The sequence below is a fragment of the Benincasa hispida genome, chromosome 6 (genome assembly GCF_027475165.1).
Source record: "Benincasa hispida cultivar pf3 chromosome 6, pf3_genome.v1.1, whole genome shotgun sequence".
Classification (NCBI taxonomy): Eukaryota; Viridiplantae; Streptophyta; class Magnoliopsida; order Cucurbitales; family Cucurbitaceae; genus Benincasa; species Benincasa hispida.
Window position 1 is genome coordinate 57,445,334 of NC_143483.1, and position 24,114 is coordinate 57,469,447.

General features: G+C 30.0%; 4 protein-coding genes across 7 annotated transcripts; 1 reads left to right on the forward strand and 3 right to left on the reverse strand.

Annotated features, from left to right (window-relative positions):
- Positions 1-28: 28 nt before the first annotated feature.
- Positions 29-3,603, forward strand: LOC120080491 (SH3/FCH domain protein). 4 transcript variants are annotated; one of them, XM_090314598.1, is made up of 5 exons: positions 29-268; positions 392-468; positions 590-680; positions 1,483-1,525; positions 1,633-2,125. In XM_090314598.1, exons 1-4 carry the CDS (start codon positions 240-242, stop codon positions 1,508-1,510), a joined length of 225 nt encoding a protein of 74 aa, XP_090170724.1. In that variant the 5' UTR covers positions 29-239; the 3' UTR covers positions 1,511-1,525; positions 1,633-2,125. The 4 variants fall into 4 exon arrangements, with proteins under 4 accessions (XP_090170724.1, XP_038891090.1, XP_038891091.1 ...); XM_039035162.2 differs by lacking the exons at positions 1,483-1,525; positions 1,633-2,125 and adding an exon at positions 2,928-3,603; XM_039035163.2 differs by lacking the exons at positions 1,483-1,525; positions 1,633-2,125 and adding an exon at positions 2,376-2,625.
- On the reverse strand, positions 3,079-3,399 carry LOC150035793 (uncharacterized). Its single transcript, XM_090314429.1, has one exon. It carries the CDS (start codon positions 3,397-3,399, stop codon positions 3,079-3,081), a length of 321 nt encoding a protein of 106 aa, XP_090170555.1.
- Positions 3,604-4,748: 1,145 nt separating the features above from the next.
- On the reverse strand, positions 4,749-8,008 carry LOC120080159 (putative EG45-like domain containing protein 1). The gene is made up of 3 exons (XM_039034729.2): positions 7,436-8,008; positions 7,060-7,366; positions 4,749-4,899 (listed from the first exon to the last, which is right to left on the reverse strand). Exons 1-3 carry the CDS (start codon positions 7,560-7,562, stop codon positions 4,893-4,895), a joined length of 441 nt encoding a protein of 146 aa, XP_038890657.1. The 5' UTR covers positions 7,563-8,008; the 3' UTR covers positions 4,749-4,892.
- A 2,867-nt stretch (positions 8,009-10,875) lies between these two features.
- LOC120080592 (26S proteasome regulatory subunit 8 homolog A-like) lies at positions 10,876-15,346 on the reverse strand. Its single transcript, XM_039035310.2, has 9 exons — positions 14,958-15,346; positions 14,363-14,460; positions 13,523-13,747; positions 13,331-13,393; positions 13,077-13,240; positions 12,578-12,734; positions 12,383-12,481; positions 11,520-11,630; positions 10,876-11,432 (listed from the first exon to the last, which is right to left on the reverse strand). Exons 1-9 carry the CDS (start codon positions 15,154-15,156, stop codon positions 11,292-11,294), a joined length of 1,257 nt encoding a protein of 418 aa, XP_038891238.1. The 5' UTR covers positions 15,157-15,346; the 3' UTR covers positions 10,876-11,291.
- Positions 15,347-24,114: the final 8,768 nt, after the last annotated feature.

Sequence of the window (24,114 nt, forward strand, 5' to 3'; positions counted from 1 at the left end):
AATATTTTGCTGTATTTTATTTTTCTTTATTTGAAAACTGTTTGTTATTTTAAAAATATCCTTAAATTTTTATGGCACGAAGTTTCAATTGAATAGCTTCAAGTGAGAGAAACCGAGGGGGATCGTGGATGAAAGGAAACTAATTACCGCTTTCCATTCCCGCGGGCTGAAGCTGAAGTTGTTTTTCCAAAAGCCGCCGCCTACCATCTCATCGACAGCCGCCGGTTTCCACCTCCGCCATGGCCGCCCCCTTCGATCCCAGTTCTCGGTCAGTCTTTGAATTACTCTTCTCTCTTTCTTCATAGATATGCTCGATTCATTTTCATTCCCGTTAATGTCGATTTTCTGAATCTCCCTATGTGAAATTCTCTCTTTCTTTGGTACTAAAAAGGGAGGCTGTTCCGAGGAAGCAATCAGCCCCATTCAAATTCTTGGTTCCTCTCGTTTATGCTCCTGTTCTTCCTCTTAGTAAGTTCAGTTTTCTGGGGTTCTCTTTTTTTTCGGGCCTTTGTGATTATTTTCCATCTGGGTATTGTTCGAACGAGATTCTAAAGTTTTGGGATTGGTCTTTTTTTGTTTGTTTTTTCAGTCAGAATTGCGCTGCGGAAAAACCCTGTTGTGAGGGATCGGCTGTTCACGGCGGTTTTGGCTGGTGCTTTTGCCCATGGCTTTTACCTAGTGTATCCTCTTAACCTTTATATTTGATTTAATCATTGCTCATATCATATTGAATGCACATTCTTGAATCTTGCGATTTCCATGTTCTCTGTTCATTTGTTGATGATCTGCATCCGCTATTCTTTATATTTATCGTATTATCTAAGAACTGTTATGTTTGCCCCACCATTTGTGTTCTCTAGAATGGTATTTTCATTGCTATATATTGCATCATTGTAGAACCGAATTGATAAAAGGAAAAGGGGATGTAGCTACATTTTTGTGGGGTATTTAGATTAATGTGGGATTGGAAATTAAATCGGTCTATGTTCATAAGTTTTCGGAGTTGTTGACTTGATGTTGATTGATCCGAGTCTAACTACAAAAGTATTAGAGAATCGTTGATTTTGATTGATCTGAAAAATGTGCTTTCTTATCGTCCTTAGAGTATGTGAGGATGTAAATTAATACTGGATTAGCATCTAGCCAAGTAGTCATACAAGTGCAAGTCTGCATAAATCAGACATGCTGGGTTTGGAGGTCGGATGAAACCACTGTGAAGGGTCAGAAAGAACCATATAAATAATAAAGGAGTTAGAGTGAATGAGTTCAAGTCACGTTAGCAACCAAATGTAATAGGGTGAAGTAGTTGTTCTATGAGAATAGTCAAAGTATGTGCAAGCTAGGTTGGACTCTCACGGATATCCATATATATATAGAGAGAGAGAGAGAGAGTTTAATTATGGAGAATTTTGTGCTACTTCATGAGTGATATTCATGGGTTTTCTTGCCAATCTGTTGGGTTCCTGAATGTTGTTGAGCAAGTGACCAGGGGATCAAGACCTGGACGTAAGTGATGGTTCTTGAGGTGTGTCTGCTGGTTTTAAAGATAAGCTAGTGATTTCTGTGATAGACTCTTTTCATTTCATGAATGAAAAGCTTTTTTTTCTTTTTTTCTTTCTTTCTTTTTTAAAGCTAGCGATTTCCATGGTCATTGCTTATTGTCAAAGAGTAACATCGTCTGCTAGTCTGCTCAAGTTAGAAGTTCTCTCAATCAAAGAACATTGAGTTATGTTCTTAGCCAAAGCTCGTCCACATCCATATTTCACGACCAGTTCCTGCCTGCGACTTAGAAATCCCTCACACTTGAGCTCCAGAAAAGGATTATTTGGAGCCTTGTGCATTTGGTTCTTACAAAATCATTGGCTGACAAGTTCAGTGGGAATGCTTGTAAATTTTTCAAGCATTCGTCCTGGCTTGCAGTGAAACTTTTCTCAATGACATAAATGTAATATGTACTGTGTGATTGATGTCGTCCTCATTGCTATTGCTTGATTGAATTCCTCTTCCACTCTATTTATGTTTGAGCTTGTAAAAGGTGATTTTAGGAGGAGGATCCCTGTTTTTCCAAACATGGTTGTATTACTTGATCACATAGAATTAATTCCATCTCCACTTTATAACTGCATAGAATTTGCAAAGCCAAACTCATCTGCATTTAGGCTTAATGACCTTTAGATGCATTTCCAATGAACTCAAGTGAAAATAGGAAGAATCTAAATTGATTTAGAGAAAGTTTAAAGTTCAAATCGATACAATTATTTAGGATTTTAATTGATATGACTTAAAAAAAAAGGAAAGTATTAAAATGTTCAGTTACAAATAGTTCATATATATATATATATATGTGAGTTGTGTTCCTTGATGAGTATAATCAGAACTGATATCTACGATGCTGAGAGCAAGTGAAGCTCAATTTCCCACCTTCACCTGATGTTTGCTGAGAGATCATTTTTACCCCCCCTTTTTTTACTTTACCCAATAATTCTTCTTACCATTTTTTTTACTTATTATTACTACTGGAACAATGAATTGTATTTTACATGGGGATTTTTTTACTGCTGGTTAAGACTTTAGAGTTGTGATGGAAATTATGAATAATAAGTAATTTCTAGTCTTCTTGAACCACACTTTAAGTTTTGGAGTCGCGTTGCTAGTTGTTAATTTTGACTACATTTTCTTATTACTTTTGGATCTTATCATATCAAATTCTTGAGCACCTTACACAGATTTGGAAGCGTCAATTTTCAAACTTTACATAATACATGCATACTGTGAATTAATTATAGAATCAATTTGTTATTATTAGAAAAATGATTTTTTTTTTTTTTTTTTGGTTATTTACATTGATTCCTTCACCCCCAAATTGACAGATCTTGACCAAATGATATGAAAAATCCCCTCCCCCTAATTCCACACTTCATTTGCAGATACAGATTCAATCCAAAATTTAATCGATCAAGAAACAAGCTAAATGATTATAAGATGTGTATCGGATAAATAAATCATCACCACCGGAATCTCATTTTCAAAATCGAGGACGTATTCGATTTCATATTTATTGTATATGGACTTGGAAGGCTAATTGTTAATGTTTGAGAAATCAGAAGCGAGGCGAGATGCAATGGCCGAATGGTACATTCCGTTTTGAAATGAATTAGCCTTTGTCGTCATAAGTCGGAGTTGCCTCGCCTTCTCCTCTGTGAAGCAACCGGCAGAGAATCGTGATTCTGCCACCTTCTCTGTTGAAACCAAATCTTGCTCCGTGTAGTCCGGTAGGCTAGGTCTCCATTGAGGCCTCCTGTGGCGGTGGGGTTTAGGTTTTTGGTGACCGGAGCTGGAGTCGGAGGCAGCAGATGGTTGGATTCCGATTGGGCGGAAGATGAGTAGATTGGTGATCATCTTATTTTGGGAAGGGCCGAAGGGGAACAAGGGAAAGAGCGAATTGGAAGAGGAAAAAATAGTTGGTTGGTTCTTTAAATTTCTAATTAAAATTTGTGCCCAGAAAAGAAATCATAATAATAGTCCATTTCCATTGTAGTTTATTGTTAATCAAAATAGATTTTAAATATCATTTTGGTCCACATATTATACGACTTGTTCAAATTCTGTTTATCTATTTTTAAATTTTCAATTTTAGTCCTTAATTTTTTTTTTTTATATAAATCTTAAATTTAACCCTTAACTAATTCTAGGTTATTATTGATTTCCTAAACAAATTTTCCTTGTCCACTATAAATATAAAATTTTTAACTATATTCGTAGTACTCTCTTCCATAAAAATTATTATTATTATTTGACTATTTCAATAAAAGAAAATAATAACTTTGAACAATTAAATTTAAGATTTATTGAAAGTATATGGACTAAATTTAATTTTTTTAAAAAATATCAAGTATTTTAACCAATTTTGTTTAAAAATAATTAGAAAAATTAAATTAAATTGATAGTTTAGTAACTTTAAAAATTGTCTAATATTTCTCTAAATTTTCAATTTGTTGTAAGATAATCTTTTAATTTTTATTCTTTTTTTTTAGATATCTAATAGATTCTTAAACTCTAATAGGTACCTAAATTTTCAATTTTGTGCTTAATAAGTTGTTGATCTATTTAACCTTTTTTTTTATATAAAAAAACTCATAAATCTACTCGATAGGAATGAAAGTTTAGTATTACATTAGACATAAAATTCAATTTTCAAGTATATTAGGGATAAACTTTAGAATTTAGATTAAAAAATCAAAGATTTATTAAACATTTTTTAAAAATTTAAAAACTATATAAACACAAACTTAAAAGTTCAAAACCAAACTAGTAATTTAGCCTTAAAAAAATCTCATTGATCAATCTAATTCAAACACAAAGAATTGCAACTTAAAATTAAATGGAGACCGAAGTTTTTTTTTTTTTGGAATACCAAAGACAATATTTAAACGATAATTTTGTTTAGCTCAACAAAACATAAGGTGGGAATTTAACCTCCAATCTTTCAGTTGAGGATATTGAGCTATACATCCTACACTAAACAATAACAATTAGAAATCTACTATTCTTGAAAATTAATTCTAACCTAATGGATTGTTTTTATTTAGATTTCTAAATTTTGAGTAAATTAGGTCTAATTTTATCATGCCTATTCTAAATCGAACCAAATATAGCAAGAAAAAAATAAAGCAGAACGATAGAAATTAAATCGTTTCGATTTGATTTACACTCTACTTAACACTTTAGACTATATTGCATAAGATCAATGCCCAAAAAAGAATGATATTATTATTGTTGTGGGGGTTGACTATATAAATATTTACTGTTTCAATTTAAAATACAAGAATTATTTGCAATAATTTCACTCACAATTAAGTCAAGGAAAACCCATTTCTTCAAACCTGTACACATCATACCCTGCAATACCAACATTCTCATTATTAGGGAGAGTATGTATCAAAAGTGTAATAATAATAATAAGTAATTTAAGCACTTAGAAGTTGTTTATTTAGGGTTTAAGAATTTTACCATCCAATCAGAAAACTTATTTGATATTAATTTTGTATTTAAAGATTGGCAATCTAATTATTTCGTACGGTTTTTAATTAAATAAATATGTGAAAATAGGGTTTTAAGATAAATAAAAAGAGTTTTCAACTTTGGAAAATTATTTCAAATGATAATTTAATTGAAAATATTTACAAGATATAGCAAAAATTTCGAATTATCAATGATAGGCGCTCATAGACACTGATAGTCGATAGTTCTAAAATTTTGCCATATTTTATAAATATTTTGATTTATTTTTCTATATTTAAAAACAACCCTTCAACTTTTACTTTTATCTTTAAAATGAATAGAAAATTGTTATAATCCTAAAAAATATATATGTTAAAATATTAAAAGGTTTTAAATGAAAAAATTGTAAAAAAATATTTTCAAATATAATAAAATGTTATTGTTTATCAAATAATAAACAGTGATAGACTGCTATCATCTATCACATCACTATAGTAGTAATCGATGATAGATGATATATAGTAATAGTCTATTACTATCTATTACTGATAGTTTTATTATGCTTGTAACTAAGTTAATTTATTTTTCTATATTTGAAAATAATACAAAACTTCTATAATTTTTTTTTTCCTAAAAAAAAAGTTGGACTAAAAGCTTGTTGGAAAAAAAAAGATAATAAACTGTTTGGGAAATATTTGTCTATTTTTATTTTTCAAAAATATTTTTGGAAATCATAATTACCAGTCCACCTCTTTTTTTTCTTTCTTTCCTTAAAAAGAAATAAATAAATAAACGAGCCTTCAATCCAACAACTAAAAAGCAAGTTTAGAATTAAATATTCTGACATTGAATTCAAAAAAAAAAAGTGGACATGAATTGAGAAGAAAATCAACAGAGAGAAAAATAAATAAATACATAAATAAAGTAGTATAAAATATCTTCCCTTAAAATGTTACCACTAAACTTTAATGTTTACAAAAGTTTAAAAACTACATTTAAAATAGTATTTTTATAAAAATTAGAACTTAAAATGATGTGGTGATAATTTAAAATAGAAATTCAAATAACCACAACGTTTTTATTTTATTCCTAAATATTAAAAGATTTTTACAAAATGTCGAAGGTAATATCATTGTAAAGAAATAGAGATAATTTTATAATAAAGGACAAAGTAAGAAAAGTAACTTTTTTATAAGGTTAAATGATAAAGAAAAGAAATTCTTATGTCAATTATACCTCAATTTCGAAAAGTTTGATTTTAACTTTTAAAGTTTTTTTTTTTCCCTTCTAAAACAACCTTTGAATATTTTTTAGTTGTTAAATGAAGTTAAAATTTTTTACAAAAGTTTACTATAGATATTTTTATTAAAGTTCAAGGATATAATTAAAATGACCGTAACTAAGAGTATTTTTTAAACAATTCTTTTTAAAAAAATAAATTATAAAAATCGCCTAAAATATGGTAGAAGTAGATACAATTATAATCTCAAACTTTCAATTTGTTAAAATTATATCATCAAACTAACATAATTGTAGAAGTTGTAAGAATGGTATGAGTTTGAAGGTTCAATTTTTATCATTAAGGAGTCCAATTTTTACAATTATAAAAAATTTAAGAGTCCAATTTTAATATTTAAATAAGTTTGAAGCCTCAATTTTTACCATGGAAAGTTTGAGAGTATAATTCCAACTATTATACTTCAAGTGTAATTTTTATCATTTATCCAAAGTAAAAAAAAAAAAAGTGAAAAAAAGAAGAATTACTGAAAAACTTCAATTGTTATCTAAATTTTGAAAAGTTTCATTTAAACTTTTGAAGTCGGAATATTTTTTCAATCTTTTGATTTTTTTTTATTCCGTTATATGCATGCTATTTATTTTTTATTTTTTATTTTTTATTTTTTTTTTTTTTTGAGAAAAGATTATCAGAGTCGTTTCGTAACAAATTTCAAATTTGAAAAGTTTGGGATATAATTCAAACCATATTTTTAAAAAGATAATTTAACAAGAAAAAGAAAAAAGAGAAAAAAGAAGGTGGGAGAAGAGAGAGAAAGTTACTGGAGAAATTCAACGGTGACGAAACGAACAGTAGTGGAGGTATTAACAATAGCATTATACGCCGCCGTGGACAGAGCCATCGTCGTTCCTATAGCCGTCGGCGTCGAAACAATCTCTTCAAGATAATCCACAATCGTAATCTGCACCGTCTGCTCCGCCACACACGCCTCCGCCTCCGACGCACTAAAACACCTTACAAAATACTGTCTCCCACACGCCGCTCCGTTCTCCCAAATCCCATCCGCCGCCGCCGCAAACATGCTATTCGTCGGAAATTGACTCAAATCCCCACCAAAACACGCCGTCGCTGCATCAACCAAATTCAAATTATTAAAAAGCCCCAACTAATTAATTAGGTATTCTTGAAAACTCTTACGGGAATATGGCGGAGGGTATTTGGCTGCAGTGCCAACGTCACCATGGGAGGAATGGAGAAGGTGAGAGATGAAGAAGAGGAAGAAACAGAGCTGCCGCCATTGAAAAAGAGGATTTCTTATCAACATTTCTTCTGAAGGAAATTAGGGATTTGAAAGTCAAAGAATGGTGAGATTTGATTTGAGAAGGTTTTTCAGATCTGGATTGGGTTGCTCTGTTCTTGAGATTTGAATAATCTTATTATTCTATTTGCATTTTTTTTAAACCAATTGGGGACTTTGTTTCTTTTCCTTATTAAAATGTTTTTTTTTTTAAAGAAATTAAAACGTTCTTTCCTTCTTTAATTTCATCATATGGGTTATTGACAATAATATCACATGTTTGAGAATAGTATTTGGGATGTTGGAATTGAAGACTTCAAAGTTGATAGTATGAGTTTTATGTCGAGTAAGATATTTTATTTCGACAACTATAGTTTTCACTCATCGATATTTGAGATATTTAGAAGTGTGTTTTTTTTTTTTTTGTTTCATATATTTCATCATTAGCAACCCCCTCTTTATTGGTTGTCAAAAACATATGTCTAACCTAATCTTGGAGCTCAAGTCGAGTCTTCTCATATCTCACATTAGAAACAATTGGTTGCTTATCTTTTAAATTATTCCCTTACTCATGTACGCCAAACTCGAGTTCTTACACAATTTCATTTCAGTGATTAAAACTGAAGTTTTCTAGAACATGAATCTTGCTTTAACCAATGTTTTAAATGTCGATGTCATCTAACCTCAATAGACTTACATTGTTGAATTTTAAAAAGAATATATAAACAACGGTTTTATAGGAAAATCGATACAATATCAATATTGATGAATTTTTCTAGACAAATTATGAATATTAAAAAAATCATTAAAAACATTTAATTATCAAATAAACATTTTTACTATTTTTAGGTAGGTCTAAGCTCTTTTTTTATTTGGTAAATAAGTCTACGTTTCTTATACTAATAAGTGATTTTTTTAAAACATATTTTTGTTAAATTTTGTTGAACTTTTTATGATACAGTGAAAATGTCGATTTTATTCACTCTCATGTTTAATATTGAATTTAATGACAAAATACAAATGTCGATGAATATAAAAGCATTAAAAAGAGGAAATACCTCAAGCCGATTAAACAAAGACCTAATACAATTACAACAATAATTTTGTTTGTATGTTCATTCATTTGTTCATTTTTTATTTTTGAGTAAAATTGAATAGTTTGATATTGAAATGTGTGATAATAAAATATTTAGGGAACCGAAAAGTCAAATGGATATAAATTCAATCATTTTCATAAAGTCAGATGGGGATGGGATACAACGTGAAGGAATTCCCTTTCATTATTTATTATTCTTTTAACTTTTTAACCAATCATTTACCTATAAAACAACCAATGATAAAGAGGAAATCCCATTAAAAAAAAGAAAAAAACAGTAACCACTTTAAATCCATTTTATTTCCCCCTCACCCTACTTAGAGTTGCCAACTTCCAAAAGTATATATATATTAAAATTTAATCAATTTTGATATTGATATTAAGATTTCCATTTTACAAATGTGCGCGCCAATATTTCTATAAATAAAAAAGTTTATACAAAATTAATTAGATCAATTGTTAGGTTTACTTTCTTATATAGATATTATTATTAGTGATGATTGATGACTTGTAAATTCACAGTACTCATAGGATGAGATTGATTTCCTTCTCTTTGTTTCATTGATTCATTGATGATGAATCAATGAAAGCAAACGGACAATCAACTACCCAAAAGACCCCATTTATGATTGAAAACCAAGTTCATTCTTTGATATATTTTACTCCGCTACACTAGAAGATCGGGCTAAACACATAACATTTCTTTTTTATGTTCTACATGCATGTATGAAAGATATCACTCTTTAGTATTGATATTGTTGAACCCTTTATTAACAATATATTGAATTCATATGAATTATTATTATTTATCCTTTTCGTATCTGGTTTATACCCATTTATTATAGAGGAAATTCCCAAAAAGTAGGTGTAAGAATTCATTTTACTCATCTTTTATCATATTGATTCTAATTTAAAATAAATATTTAATTGAAGAAAAAAAAGTGTCAATTTTCATTACATTAATACTAGTAGTATGGGAAACATAAACTGTTGTGGTTTTCCTTCTGATTTTTAAATACACATTTTGGTCATTCATTATAATAAAAAATAAATCAATCATTTTTTATAATATTAACATTACTAGTTTTTGGGAACCATGAACACTTTGTTGTCGTCATTGTTTCTTATTTCTCAATTTCAAGTATATTTCCAAAATTTTGTACAAATTTTTAAGTTCCTTGTTCTCATTTCATATTTTTACTTATGAAATGTGTGACTAATATTAGAAGATAACTATAATGATTAAAAGAAATCAAACAACTACTTTCAAATATAACAAAATGAAACCAATTATTTACAGATATAGCAAAATGATATTATGATGGACACAATGATAGACATTAATAAATATATATCATTATCTATCATTGATAGACAATAATAGATGATAGAAGTTTATCATTGACATATAGTGACATTTTGCTATATTTTAAAACAATTACCCTATTCTATTTAGAATTTTTCAAAGATGTAGTTTGAATTTTTTTTATTTTCATTTTTTTCAATTTGTAACAAATAGTCAAACATATTCCTATACTATTTTTTCTTTATTAATGAAATGAAAAAACAAATAAACAAAAGCAAAATATAAATCAAACAAATTTAAACCGTTTATTCTATTATACGATTTGTTAAAAAGAAAACCACTCAATAAAAAACTACCATGACATTTTCTCCTGAAAAATCCGAAATAAAATTTAAACATCTTCATTTTTTGTTAGCAAATATATATTGCCAATTTTTCTATATTTTGTACTATATAATATAAAAATGTTTTATTATATTTTATCCTTAAAAAGACAATAGACACTACAAGTTGCTAAACAATGACAAAATCCGTGCTCAAGAAAAAAAAAAAAAAAAGATAAGATAAGATCCATGTTTAAACCCTTTTTTTCTCAAACGCTCCAGCAATTTCCATATAATAATAATAACATATTCACAAAAATACTTCCCCCTCCTGAGTGCATAATTTGACTACGTCAAAGAAAAGCCATTCTCCCACCCTATAACATTAGCAAAACAATTTTGACCGACTAATATTTTTGAAAAAGGGGGAAAATCGTGAAAGAAAAAAAAGGGTTATTCACGGGGAAATGTAAAAATAGCAGTCCTAAACAGAAGAAGTTTGTGTTTATTTTGACCTTAAACTTTTACATTTTTCATAGATCAACTTGACATAAAATTCAAAATTATATCTAATTAATTAATTAATTTTTAAAATTTTGAATTTAACCAAGACTATTAGACACAAAATTAATAGTTCAGTGACCTATTAGACACAAACCTTCAAGACTGAACAAGTTAGTCCGCTTTGTTTTTCATAGACTTGTAAGGATATTCCTCACCCAAGAAAAAAAAAAGATGTTACCTTTTTTCACCCGAAGACCTAGAAAATAAAGTAAAATATCGACAAGAAAGCAAGAATGCCCTACAGAACAAACTGTCCCACAAATAGACGTACAAGACAACTCATGAGGGTCCTCCAGAGTATTTACTTTTCAAAGTGGGAATTAGGCGGACGCGTTTTGAAGTGTAACGTCATAGAGAAGCTTACATTGGAGTGAGGAGTTTTGAATTGGTCTCACGGCCAACAGCGTCATTTAATTCCCAAAAGTGATGGGTTGTGGAAAACTGTGTCGTCAGTAAACTACTTCAATCTACTTCCAAAGCTTTCTCAGCGACATGTTCTTATCCGTATCTTTCTTCATTACCTTTGCAACTGCCATCTCGAAATCTTCCTGTGTCACATGAACCCTCCTTTCCCTTAGAGCGAACATTCCAGCTTCTGTGCAAACGGCCTGAAAAGATAAACGAGAGATCAACATTGAATTTCACCTGAAGCACAAAAAAGGAGTCTTGTGTAGAAATCTGACTGACTTACTGACCTTAAGTTCAGCACCAGAGGCACCATTCATCTTCTCAGCAATCTTTTTTAAATCGATCCCCCGCATTAAATTCATTTTTCTTGAATGTATTTTCAATATATCAAAACGAGACTGCATTGTAGAAAAAATACCACAAGGTCATCATACTAAAAGAAACTTGATATTAAAGTGCTTATGACACACAAAATCGAAAGTTCAACGACTTTGACCTATCAAATACAAAATTAGAAGTAAAAGACCTAATAAACATACTTTAAAGTTTGGAGACCTATTTGAAACAAAGTTTAAATATTACACTTGTAATAATTTAACTTTTCTTCATAGGAACAACCTATATTTCAATTTTGTTCCAGAAGTTTTGAGTTCTAAGCATTTAACTAAAATATATCTTTGAAGGATCTAAAGAAATATATACTATAATTTTAAGTATATGGTTCGCAGGTATATATATAAGATCCATGGACTTTCAGCCGCAGTCACACCATATTTGTAAGGGCAGGCTAACATTCTTTTGCAAGTTTGTGAGTAGGTTCGCGTTTATCTCACTCAGGCTGTCTTTGTCCATTTTGACAGCTATTGAACTACTCATGTTTAGATGTGTATGAACAACATGAAACTGTCCCTGGAAACTCCCTGATGGGCCGAAGGATCTAACAGGAAGCACCCTCAGCTATTAAAGATTTAGACAGAACTACACTTAAGTTCCATTCTTTTTACCCTTAAAATTGTTAATGAACTAACACATTGCATGTTGCTAATAAAATTCCCAAAAAACTGATTATATCACTGACATGAAACACAATGAACACATTCAGAAAGCAAAAAGAAACTGTTGACCCAAGATGGTTAACAATGTCATGTACCTCCTCATTAGGATTTGGGAACTCGATTTTTCTATCAATTCGTCCGGGTCTCAGAAGAGCCTGATCAAGAATATCAATCCGATTTGTGGCCATCAGAACCTGTCAATATGCTGGTAGTTAGCACATCGAGTCAACAAGCATAACATATTTCTGATTATTCCTATAAAATATTGTAAAAAACCCAGCTACACAAACCTTGATCTTGTTTGATGCTTCAAATCCATCCAGTTGGTTAAGAAGTTCCAGCATAGTTCTCTGCACCTCACTATCACTATTTCCAGTCCCAGATTCCATACGAGCCGAGCCAATACTGTCAATTTCATCCATGAATATGATAGATGGAGCATGTTCCCTGCAGAAAGGTATTAAAGATGTGTTTCATTCATAAGTTAACAGTACAAAAATACATATGATTCTGAGAAAGCATGAAGTAGCAAAATCATATTAGTCAAGAAATTACATTTTTCCATTCAATTATTTTTAATGAATACAAAAGCATTCACCATTGACAGCATGGATAACAATCAGATTATACCCTTCTTTATTTATTTACTTATTATTTAGGTGGTTGAGGGATATCTCATCAAGCAATCTAAGCATAGAGCATAAAGGAAACCAATATTAGAGGAAAACCAGAAACTATATCCAACATTCAATTATTGAAAACAAAAACTAAAAGAAATTTGAAATAGACCTGGCCATCACAAAAAGTTCTCTAACCATTCTAGAACCTTCTCCAATATATTTCTGCACCAACTCAGAACCAGAAACCCTAATGAAAGTACAATCAGTGTGATGTGCTACTGCCCGAGCCAATAGTGTTTTCCCAGTACCAGGAGGTCCATATAGCAAGACACCCTACACATGATTTAAGAAAGAAAAATAAGAGTGATCTTAGAGGGAAAATATATCAACAATTAGAAGCAGTTCACCGCACACTAGTATTACCTTTGGTTGAGCTATTCCAAGACTTTCAAATAATTCTGGATGCTTGATTGGAAGTTCAATGACCTAAAGAAGAATCCAATAGCAAAATGTGAAATAACGATTTCAAGTTTCAAATATAAATTCACAATAGAATTGACCAACATCCTACAAGCAATGAAGGTAAATCAGGGAATGACAACTGATGAAAGATACCTCTTTTATCTCCTTAATTTGCTGATCAAGACCACCAATCATGTCATAAGTAGAATCGGGGACCTTCTCAACTTTCATAAGATTTACTAATGGATCTACTTTGCTTGGCAGAACTAAATGAAGAACATAACTGTCGTTTCGAAGAGCAACCCTAGTTGATGGAGTGATTTTTGTGATATCAATGCTTTTATCTATATCTACAACATATTTCCCTTCTGGATGCACCTGTAAAGAAAATGGGAGAAGTTGAAAAATGCAATCTGCACCTGTGACATGTTGCTTCACATTATGCATCCTAGTTCAAAACCAATATATGCTTTGAGCCATAAATTCTAGACACTAGAAAACATTATGCAAGCTTAATTTGAAGCACAATCCTCGGCACAGGGAAAAATGGTATACTGTGGTTATTGAAAAAATTAGAAGCCAAATGTGAAACTAAATTGCTCCTTCCTAATGGATGCAATGAATTTGGAGGATTAAAACTAAAAGTATGTTCAAGACAATGATGTATCTTTTGTGTAAAACAGACATGGTTTTAAAAATTTGAGAACATTTCGTACAAAGTAAATATAAAAACTATACGTTACTACCCACTAAAGGTTGAAATGGAAGTTGCCACATATCCTCTTTACAAAAAATATTATTAATTATTCCAGTCACTTTTGTGGAAAGGGAAAACCCTTCCGAATGATACTTCTTACAATAAAAATCTCCACCTGTATATCCATTTTGTAACTAATATAGATAGCTTGGCACAGATAACATACACGGGAATGTGGATGTAACGGGGGTTACGTCTTCAGGAAAAACATACATTACTTTCCCACGATCACTCACCTTCACTAAAACCTTATTCTTTCCCATGACTTTGACCACCTCGCCAACATAAGATCCAGGTTCCTGAAGCAGCTGAAGTTCTTCACGAAGCAACCTCACTACAAAATTTCAACCAGCACAACTAGTTCTATCAAATGTGAGTCATGTGCTAAAGCATCAATAAAATGCAATCCTAAAACATTCACGACCTAACAACGAACGGAAAAATGATTTGCCAAAACGTACTACTATCTAACACAAAACTCATGTTGCCTAGAAGATTCAGCAACCGATTCTACATTTCAAAGTCGCATAAAAAGGAAAAGAATTATCCATATCCTGCTTTAAAAGAATCAAGAACCCTAGTTTTGAATTGGAGTTAGTTTCTTAATTTAGAGGCCCGAAGATTCCCCGAAACATTGAAAGCGAGCTTAGAAAAACGTTCCAGTCTGCAAGGAAACAAAATTTCACCACACGAAAATTCAAATCATCGTTGATCTAACAAGGCTAAGCTGATCAAGACAGCTCTCCGTCAAAAATCTATAAAACTACCAGGTATTACAATTCCAAGCCCTAGAATTGGAGAAACGGAGATACGGTTAAGTAATCAGTTTACCTCTAGAGTTGAGCTCGTTTCTCTGAGCTTCGAGACGATTGAGATTGTGAGTTTTCAGGCGGAGTTGAAGCTGGAGGTCCTGAATGTGTTGAAGGTAATAGTGCCTAAGACCTTCGCCGTGCTTCGTCGCCGGCTTGGCGGAACACGTCTCTTCAATTGTGGTCTCCGGTAGCTTGGTGTCCAGCTCCATCGTCGCCATCGAAAATTAGAGGTGCTTATTCCTGAAATGTTCTGTTTCTCTTTCGGTGATTCGAATCGGAGGAATTCGTGGGAGCCGGAGATTTATTTATAGATGGGCCACGACTGGACTACATAACGGGCCTCTTTCGGCCCATATGCACACGGCCGTGGCCCATGTAATACATAGGCCGTTCAATTTAAATTTTAGGGATTGGAATAACAACACACAATGTCATCCTATATTTTATTTTTTCCAACTTTTCTGTTATTTAAAAAAAATATTCAAATGGCTTCTAACTTACACAAATATTATGATCCAATTACCTTTTTGCCCTCAACCTATAATTACACGTATTTTAAAAAAGGAAGTTTAAAGGTTTCCTTGATTCACGCATAAAATTAATTTAAACCTTCTCTTTCTTTCACTTAGCAATCTCTCCACTTAGATACTACCAGCTACTGGAAGTTACTCATCGTCATTGTCCAAACTGTCACCCAATTGTTGCGTCGCCTTCGTCCGCTTGGGTTGCCAACGCTATATTTCATATTGTTTACAACATTTTCAAACATCTAATACATTGTTCTAAGGTATATTTAGAAATAAACAAGGAAAACCACTAAGTTCCCGTGAAACCAGTTGTATTTAAGTACATATCAAATATATTTACCAATATATTTCATATATTAGTTAGAATCTTTGCAAGCATTTAATACAATGTTTTAGAATCTTTGCAAACATATAATACAATGTTCTATATTTAAAAATAATCATGATTTTTTGGTGAGTAAAACTAGTTGTTTGATACGTAAAATATGTTAAATAAAAAATAAAATCAGATTAAATGTACTTTCTCTCTCCAATTGAAAATGGGAAAGAAATCTGAATGCATTTCCTCTCTTTAACTAAACAAATGAATAAAATCTTAACAAATAAATGTATTTTTACTTTTCCATTAAACAAAAGAAATAACATCTCAATAAATAAATGCATTTCTCTCTTGGACATTAAGAGTGTTTCATAAATATGAAAAATGGTTTTCCAAATGCCACATTCTCTATCCAGCCGTCCACCACACGCAAGGAGTATTTTAGTTCGAAAAAACCATTAAATCTTATACGTGAAAATATATAAAAAAAAAAAAAATTGAACATTTATGAAAATAAATTTTGAAAAGGGTTGAAATCTTTGAATATCCCTTGAGGATTTCTAGACTTGTTACTCAATTACACAATAGCCTAAATTTTCCTAAATTTTCCTAGTTTTTACACGAATAGCTTAATAAGTTGTTATTATTTTATATAAAAATCTGGCCAAACTTATTTTTTTTTTGCCCTCCTTACTATTCAATTTATTTCTTAAAAAGTATAGACAATAATTATTAATATTAAAATATGCATGTAAGGGAAGTTTATAAGCGAAAACAATAACTAACAAGAATTTTCAAAGGACAAAACAATATATATTTGATACATACAACACAATATATTCAATATGTATTTAGTAAGGAAATTCGAACCACGGACCTCATGGTTTCTCACATATTCGGATGCCAATTGAGATATGCTCGATTTGACATAAACCAATGAATATTTGATTAGTGTATGAACAAAGATAATTTGTACAATATATCGTCTTTTCTATCTAACATTATATGTAAAATATATTAATATTTTTTAGTATATTTGTAAACACACTAAAATATTAAATTATGGTGTATGCGATGTATATTTATATTTTCAATATATTACAAATATATTCAACATACACTTCAGACTTTAATTAAAAGGTGATCACTTTTCAATTAGGAATATGAAAGAAAATAAATGTTATCTCCTAAAATGAAAAAACATTAATTTGGAATATATTGTATTAAATGAACATCAACCGAAATTAACAAATAACAAAAAGAAAATTAAAATTTGAAAATTATGTTTATAAGGAAAGAGTTAAATATTTCAAAAATTTTGAAATAATGATTAAAAAGATCAAAATTGATCCAAAATTAAAACTAAAAGCTGTTAACAAAATAATTAAAAAATCTAGGACATTTAAGAAATATATGGTTCAAAGGATTCTTCGAATACTTCTAAATTTTGTACTTTATTTCAAAAATATCCTTGAACTTTTAAATATATCAATAATATCCTTAAACGATTTTTTTTTTTTTTGAAAATATCCTTGCTTGGATGAAAATTGATAGTATTTTTTTTTTAAAAAAAAAAATCTTTCAAAATTTTCATTAACAACCTTAAACTTTTAGGGATATTTTCCTAAACAAAATACAAAGTTCAAGGGTATTTTATACAATTTAGTCTTTTTTGTAATGTCAATCTTTTTAATTTTTTTAAAAAAATTAATTTACAAAGAGAAGTACAAAGAACCATGATTAATCTCTCGAGGTTGAAAGTATAATTTTATGTCAGTTGAGCTACACTTATTTTACTTACAAAAGAGAGCATTTTCCCACCATTTCATTAAAGTCTTCTGAAGGAGGAATTCGTTCGATATTCAAATTTGATTGAAACCTTTTTAAATACTCCAAGAATTTTCTTTTTATTAGTAGTAATTGAACTAATAAAATCAACGGGTGAAAATTGACTTTTTGGTCTCTAAATTTCTTTTTTCTTTTTTAGTGTTGTTATGGATGAATTTGGAATTCACAAGATAGGCTAATATCAAGAAAAGATATATACTCGATAAAGTGAATTTATCTAATCATATATAATATTAACTTATTAAGATTAGGAAAGATCCATCTTATCCTTATTATAAGAGAAAAATGTAAACTCTATCTCATTCCTCCTTATAAATACCTGGAGATTAGAACTTGATTTGAAATTTAGATCTTAATCTAGAATTTAAACTTCTGACTTCTTCTCTATTTTAGAATTCTCTTATTGACTTAGACATTATTATTTTTTTTTTTTTGCAGGTTCTCTCTTCTCCAAATTACAAATTCAACCATTGATGTCACATGAGGGTCAGATGTCTTTTCACTGTCCCAAAATTTGAATGAACAGGTGCAGATAACAAAAAACATTAAGAGGTGATCAGTCCCTGCAAACAACTTTTATGCACCTAGCGTGAGTGTTCTTCAATTTAAAGTTTTAAACAACTTAAAAGTTCTGGCATGATGAGCAAGTTTGTATGCATCTGAGTTTTGCTTCCTGTTTATGCAAAGGAAATCAATAATCATACCGAAAACTCTGTTTTGCACACATAACATCTCTAAAACGTTGACTCCTTAAAGAAATTATCTTTTTTCATTAATAAGTTCCAAAGAATAAAAAAGAAGGGAAAGGAAAAGAGGATCTTGGTGGAGCGGGCAGAAGAGACTTTAAATAATAATAATAATAATGAGATCGCATTAGTTAGGTTTTTTTTTTTTCAATGCATGATTCTATTCTCTTAAGAGATTGACAAAGTTTAAAGTTTGTGTATGTTGGGATTGGTGTCCTAAATCTTTTATATTCACTTAGTTTGTAAACTTTTGTAAACAAATTGTTATAAGTTAAATAATTTTCATTTTATATGTGCATTAACTCAATCCAATAAACTAAGATTTTAGGTTATTTTATGTAACTTAAATATGTATGTGGAGACATACAGGTGGATCATGTTTAAATAATAACCTGAACGGTCTGTAGTAGATGGATAAGGTTGGGTATCTCATTTTGGTGGCACTATGAATATGACCCACTTTGTAATTGTTACAATTATTGTAAAGTATTACATACATGTGAGGGGAGTATCCTATACAAAGAGTTTGTATAAGATTGGACCACGATTAGTCTCTCTTTATAATGTCTAAGAGACTTACATTTTATTAGGATGACCACAGGTGATTCGACCTTAATTCTGAGTAAGTTGCGAACTTCTGCCTATGAAGGAGGTCCTTTTATTTGCATGGTGAGAGTGGCTAGATTCGTCGACTTAATATGCCTACCATTTTGGGGATTTGTTTGAGTAGGGAGCTGGAAACTTAACTGCACAAGATGGAATTCACTCATTCCCTTTGTTAGAAAAATAAATAAATTTTTCTCTTAAGGGTTAATTCCTGAACTTGAACAATGAGGACCCTCACCCTCTCACTGGCCAGGGGTCTAGTTATAATGGGACCATGACTAATTATTCATTAGAGGGATTAATAGTACTTAAGAAGTTAGATGTAACTACAAAATGGTAAGTTTGACCCAACTGTACTTACGAGCAATTTGTGAAGAGTTAATGCACCTGTTGATTGGTGCAATTGTCAGTCTTTAGTGGAGTGATCGACATTAATGAATGTTGATTAATTTGATTATAAATTAATCTTATATCACTGGAGCTTGAATCAGTAGGTCCATAAAGTCCCCTTATTAGCTCAATAAGGATCAATGAGAATCAAACTAATTTTGATTTAATTTGAATTGTGCAAATTAATTAAATGAGAATTAATTGTATGAGATATAATTAATATAATGTATGTGATACATTATAATATAAAGTTTTATTGAGAGGAGAATCAAATATTTGAATATGATTCAAATATTGATTATATGAATATGATTCATATAAATACTATAGGTTAAAATTAATTTGAATATGATTTACATTAAAAGTATATAGTTGGATGAGAGAGGTTGTTATTTGAATATAATTCAAATATTAAACTATATGAGTACGATTCATATAGAAACTATAGGTTGAAATTAATATGGATATGATTCATAATAATACTATAGATTATATAAGAGAAAATAAACTATAGATTATATTACATTCGATATAAAAAACTATAGGTTGCATGTTATATGAGATATAACATATAGTTTGGATTTAATTATATTAAATTGGTTTATATAGTTTAATTTTGAATTTTGAATTCAAAAGTAATAACTCCCTTCTCTCACATATTAATAACCAACATAGTTGATTATTTGAATAAAATTTATTTTTTGAAAACATAGAAGTTGCATCTTTATGATCATCTTCTTCCTCTCATCTTTTTCCATTGTTCTCTAAAAAGAACAAAAAGTTTCCAACACCAAAATTAACAAGGAATGCCACTTATCTCCTTTGGTTCTCTCTTTGAGAACAAAGAAGACTCATTGTGGTGGCGTTCAAGAGATCAAGGTATTCGTGTATCTGTGTTCATGGTATTTAGGCTCAACAAGGAGAAGTGTTGATCATGATCTCACGAAAAGAGAAAGCGAGAAGATTAGATCTTCAAGGATTAGTCCAATTTCTTCCTTTTTCCTTTATGTATTTGTAGAAGTAGGCTAAAGGTGAATTTTTATTCAATAGTTTTTGTTTCCTATGTTTCTTAAGTTTTGTAAAATCGGTTTCAGAGACACATGTGATCGTTCGGTTCTGTTGTGCGAAAATTCCAAATCCCTTGAGTGTGGAGCAAGAGAAAATAGAATGCAAAACTCTTATTTGTTTGGATGTGGCGACAAGATGGAGTTCTACTTATTTTATGCTTGAGCATTCACTCAAATTTGATAAAGCTTTTCAAATATTAGAGGAAGAAGAGTTGGATTATTAAGACTATTTTGTTGAAGATGATCATGAAAAGAAGAGGGTAAGTCCATAAAGTAATTATGATTTGAAAAATGTTAAAGTATTTGTCATGTTTTTGAAGGTGTTCTATGATACCACTACGAAGATAAGTGGTTCTTTATATGTGACTACTAGTTCTTACTTTCATGAGATGTGGAGTCTTATTGAGCTTTTAACTCATTGGAGCAATGAACATAACTCTATTATACATACTATGGTTGTAAATATGAAGGCAAAGTATGACAAGTATTGGGATTCATTTGATAAAATTAATAAGCTTGTATTTCTAGCTGTGGTGCTTGACTACAAATTGGATTATGTGGGCTTTTGTTTCGAAAGTGTTTATGATGATGCTATGGCTAAAGTTCTTGCTGATGGAATTGAAGCTATTTGATGCGTTTGTATAATCTTATAGATCACAAGTTGATGGCTCTGGTGATGATTTGAGTGTCCAAAGTTGTGTTTCACTATTGAGTTTGGGAATTACTGTTGAAACTGACCAAAGGGTCTTGTATTTTCACGATACAAGAGAAGAAGAGAAGAAGAACATACTTTAGAATTGAGGAATGATGTGGTTGATATTTATCTGACCTTTGTGAAGAGCTAAGTGATCATTTTGATGTTCTGAGTTGATGAAAACTAAATAGCCATAAATATCAAATTTTATAAAAAATCGCTCAAGATGTTTTTGCCATTCTAGTGTCTACTGTGGCTTCTAAATCAACATTTAGTACATGAGGAAGGATTCTTGATTCTCTTAAAAGTTCATTGTCACCTAAAACAATGGAAGGTTTGATTTGTACACAAAATTTGATCCATGGAAAAACATCCTTATTAGATCTTCCTCCACAGCTTAAAGAAATGGAGTTTTGTGAAAAAATTTAGAGTGGTAAATGGTGCCTACAACTTAATTATTATTCATTTGTCGCAATTTACTATGTATTTTTATATGACATTATATACCTTTATCTTGTTTTTCTAGATAATGTCAAGTCCTCCATTGCAACACATAAATGAAACTCGATGGGTTGACAATTTTCATAGAAAGTCGAATACTTAATATATCTTTTTAATTTTTATTGTTGTTTATTTTATTTAAACTACTTAATTGGAATGTTTTTAAATTTTCAGGATTAAGCTGAATCATTGGGATGCCAATAATTATGGTTTTAAAAGTTTGTTTTGTAGCTTAGTCGTTGACCGTTATGTAATTCTATAGGATTAAGAACTATGTTGTTAACATATTGTATTCTACTATCGTTGTACTTTATGTTTGTGACTAACTACGGATTCATGGATATGTGGTTTCACGGATATGGGTATGTTGTACTTTATGTTTTAGAAGTTTGAATCATGGATATGTTTGGGACTATGGATTCATGGATATGCCAATTAATGTTTAAGAAACTATTTTATGTTTGTATTTATCCCAGATCAATATTTTTATAATGATTGAGTTGTTGTAATGTTTCTAAATCTACCAAAAATAGGGAGAGAAAAAACACACACACACAACTCGACAACCCAACCCGACCCAACCCAATTTAGGTCGAATTTTAAGGGTTGGGTTGGATACCCTATTCGAGGAACTCAGATAGCCATTGGGTTGGTCCAAAAAATATCTCCAATCCAACCCGTGTACACCCCTAGATATTAGATTAAATGCGTAGGGTGGAGGAATCGAATTTTTGATATCGAGGTTGATAGTATAAATATTATGTCAATTAAGTTATGCTCATTTTTACTAAATGATAAGATTTTATTCTTTGTTAACACACTTCATTAATGAATTATTTTCTAAAACTTTGAGAAGAAAATATATGTTCTGATTTGTCAAGATCAAACAAAACTTTACAAAAAAATTTAGGTCCCTTTTGATAAACATTTTATTTTTTATTTTTTAGTTTTGAAAATTAAGCATATTTAATCAACATATTTGACAAAAGTTTACATATTTATTAAGTTGAATTCTTAGCTAAATTCTAAAAACAAAAACAAGATTTTAAAAACTATTTTTTTTAGTTTTCAAAAGTTAACCTTGTTTTTTAAATCATGGGTACAAAAGTAGATAACAAAGAAATACATTTAGAAGTTAAAGTATTGTTTATAGACTTAATTTTTAAAAACAAAAATAAAAAATCAAATAGTTACATAACCGAGACTTAATTTTATGTAAATTCAGTTAAGTTTTTTTTTTTTTTTTTTTTTTTTTTAAATATATTACTTTTTTCACCTTTTAAAGCATTATATTTTAAAATTTATAAACTGTATTATAAAATGAAGAAATAAACCGAAAACAATTGTAAAAAAAAAAAAAACGCACACACACAAAACACAACAAAACTAAAAATTAAAAATGAAATTGTTATTAAAAAATAGTTGGACATAATTTTCCATTTGAGCTGATAGAAAATTTCCATTGCACCCACATGCACTTTTGTTTAAAATAAAAATACCCTAAACTACAATCTCAATAAAAAGAAGCATGACTCAAATTCATTGATTTCCTTTTCAAAATAAAAAGCATTAATCCATGACCTTAAACTGATCCACATTTATTGGCTTATTATTTAAGGTAGCATATACCATACAAAATTCTCATATTGACTTCTAAAAATTAAATTAAACGTTGACTTCTAAAATTTTCTTTTTTTTTTTTCAAAATAAAATTATGAATTTAAAATAATTGGTTGTTGAAAAATATAAAAAGTCAACGGCCATCCTCCTCCCTCTCTTTTCAAGGTATAAATACTTCATACGATTCCTCAAATCTTTCCATCTCTCTCAAGTCTCAAAACAATCATTATTTTGTCTCTCAAAATTTCTAAAAGAATGTCTACCATTTTGAAGATTGTTGGTTGTTGGAATATAAAACACTCATACGAAGAAGACGTTGATGATGGTGATTTTAGCATTGCTGATGCTACTTCGATGAACATTGAAGGAGATCACGATAGTATGGATACATATAATTATCTAATGCCATGCTTTGAAGGTGATGACGATGATGAAGACCCAATTTATGATTATGCTCCAGCTGCATGATTTGATGCACACATATGAGTATTATGTGAGAGTTGAGTCATATAACATTATTTGACATTTAAATTATTTTCTGAAATAAAGGAAAGAAAAACGAATGTATGATCTATTTGTTTTTAGTTGTAATTTCCATTAATATATATATATATATAAGTCTAGTCTTTTAATAAATTATTTCAGTAATCTAGGTAAGAAAAAAATTATTATATCACACGTGAAATAATCTTTTAAAAGTGAGGGAACTCTGATTTATTTTAGTAAATGAAATTTATCATGTTCTCAATCATTATTCTTCCATTATCTTTTTCACAAATTTCTTAGGTCAATCGTCACATATAAATTACTTAAACCAAAATTATTTAAAGAAATATGGAAACAAAAATTTGGATTATT

Coding starts and splice junctions, on each gene's coding strand:
- LOC120080491 (XM_039035162.2), top strand. CDS start 240: ATGGCCGCCCCCTTCGATCCCAGTTCTCG. Junction 269..391: donor CCCTTCGATCCCAGTTCTCG/GTCAGTCTTTGA, acceptor GGTACTAAAAAG/GGAGGCTGTTCCGAGGAAGC. Junction 469..589: donor TGCTCCTGTTCTTCCTCTTA/GTAAGTTCAGTT, acceptor TTGTTTTTTCAG/TCAGAATTGCGCTGCGGAAA.
- LOC150035793 (XM_090314429.1), bottom strand. CDS start 3,399: ATGATCACCAATCTACTCATCTTCCGCCCAATCGGAATCCAACCATCT.
- LOC120080159 (XM_039034729.2), bottom strand. CDS start 7,562: ATGTTGATAAGAAATCCTCTTTTTCAATGGCGGCAGCTCTGTTTCTTC. Junction 7,367..7,435: donor ATACCCTCCGCCATATTCCC/GTAAGAGTTTTC, acceptor TGGTTGATGCAG/CGACGGCGTGTTTTGGTGGG.
- LOC120080592 (XM_039035310.2), bottom strand. CDS start 15,156: ATGGCGACGATGGAGCTGGACACCAAGCTACCGGAGACCACAATTGAA. Junction 13,748..14,362: donor AGAATAAGGTTTTAGTGAAG/GTGAGTGATCGT, acceptor TTTTCTTTACAG/GTGCATCCAGAAGGGAAATA. Junction 11,631..12,382: donor TCCCAAATCCTAATGAGGAG/GTACATGACATT, acceptor TCTACAATGCAG/TCTCGTTTTGATATATTGAA.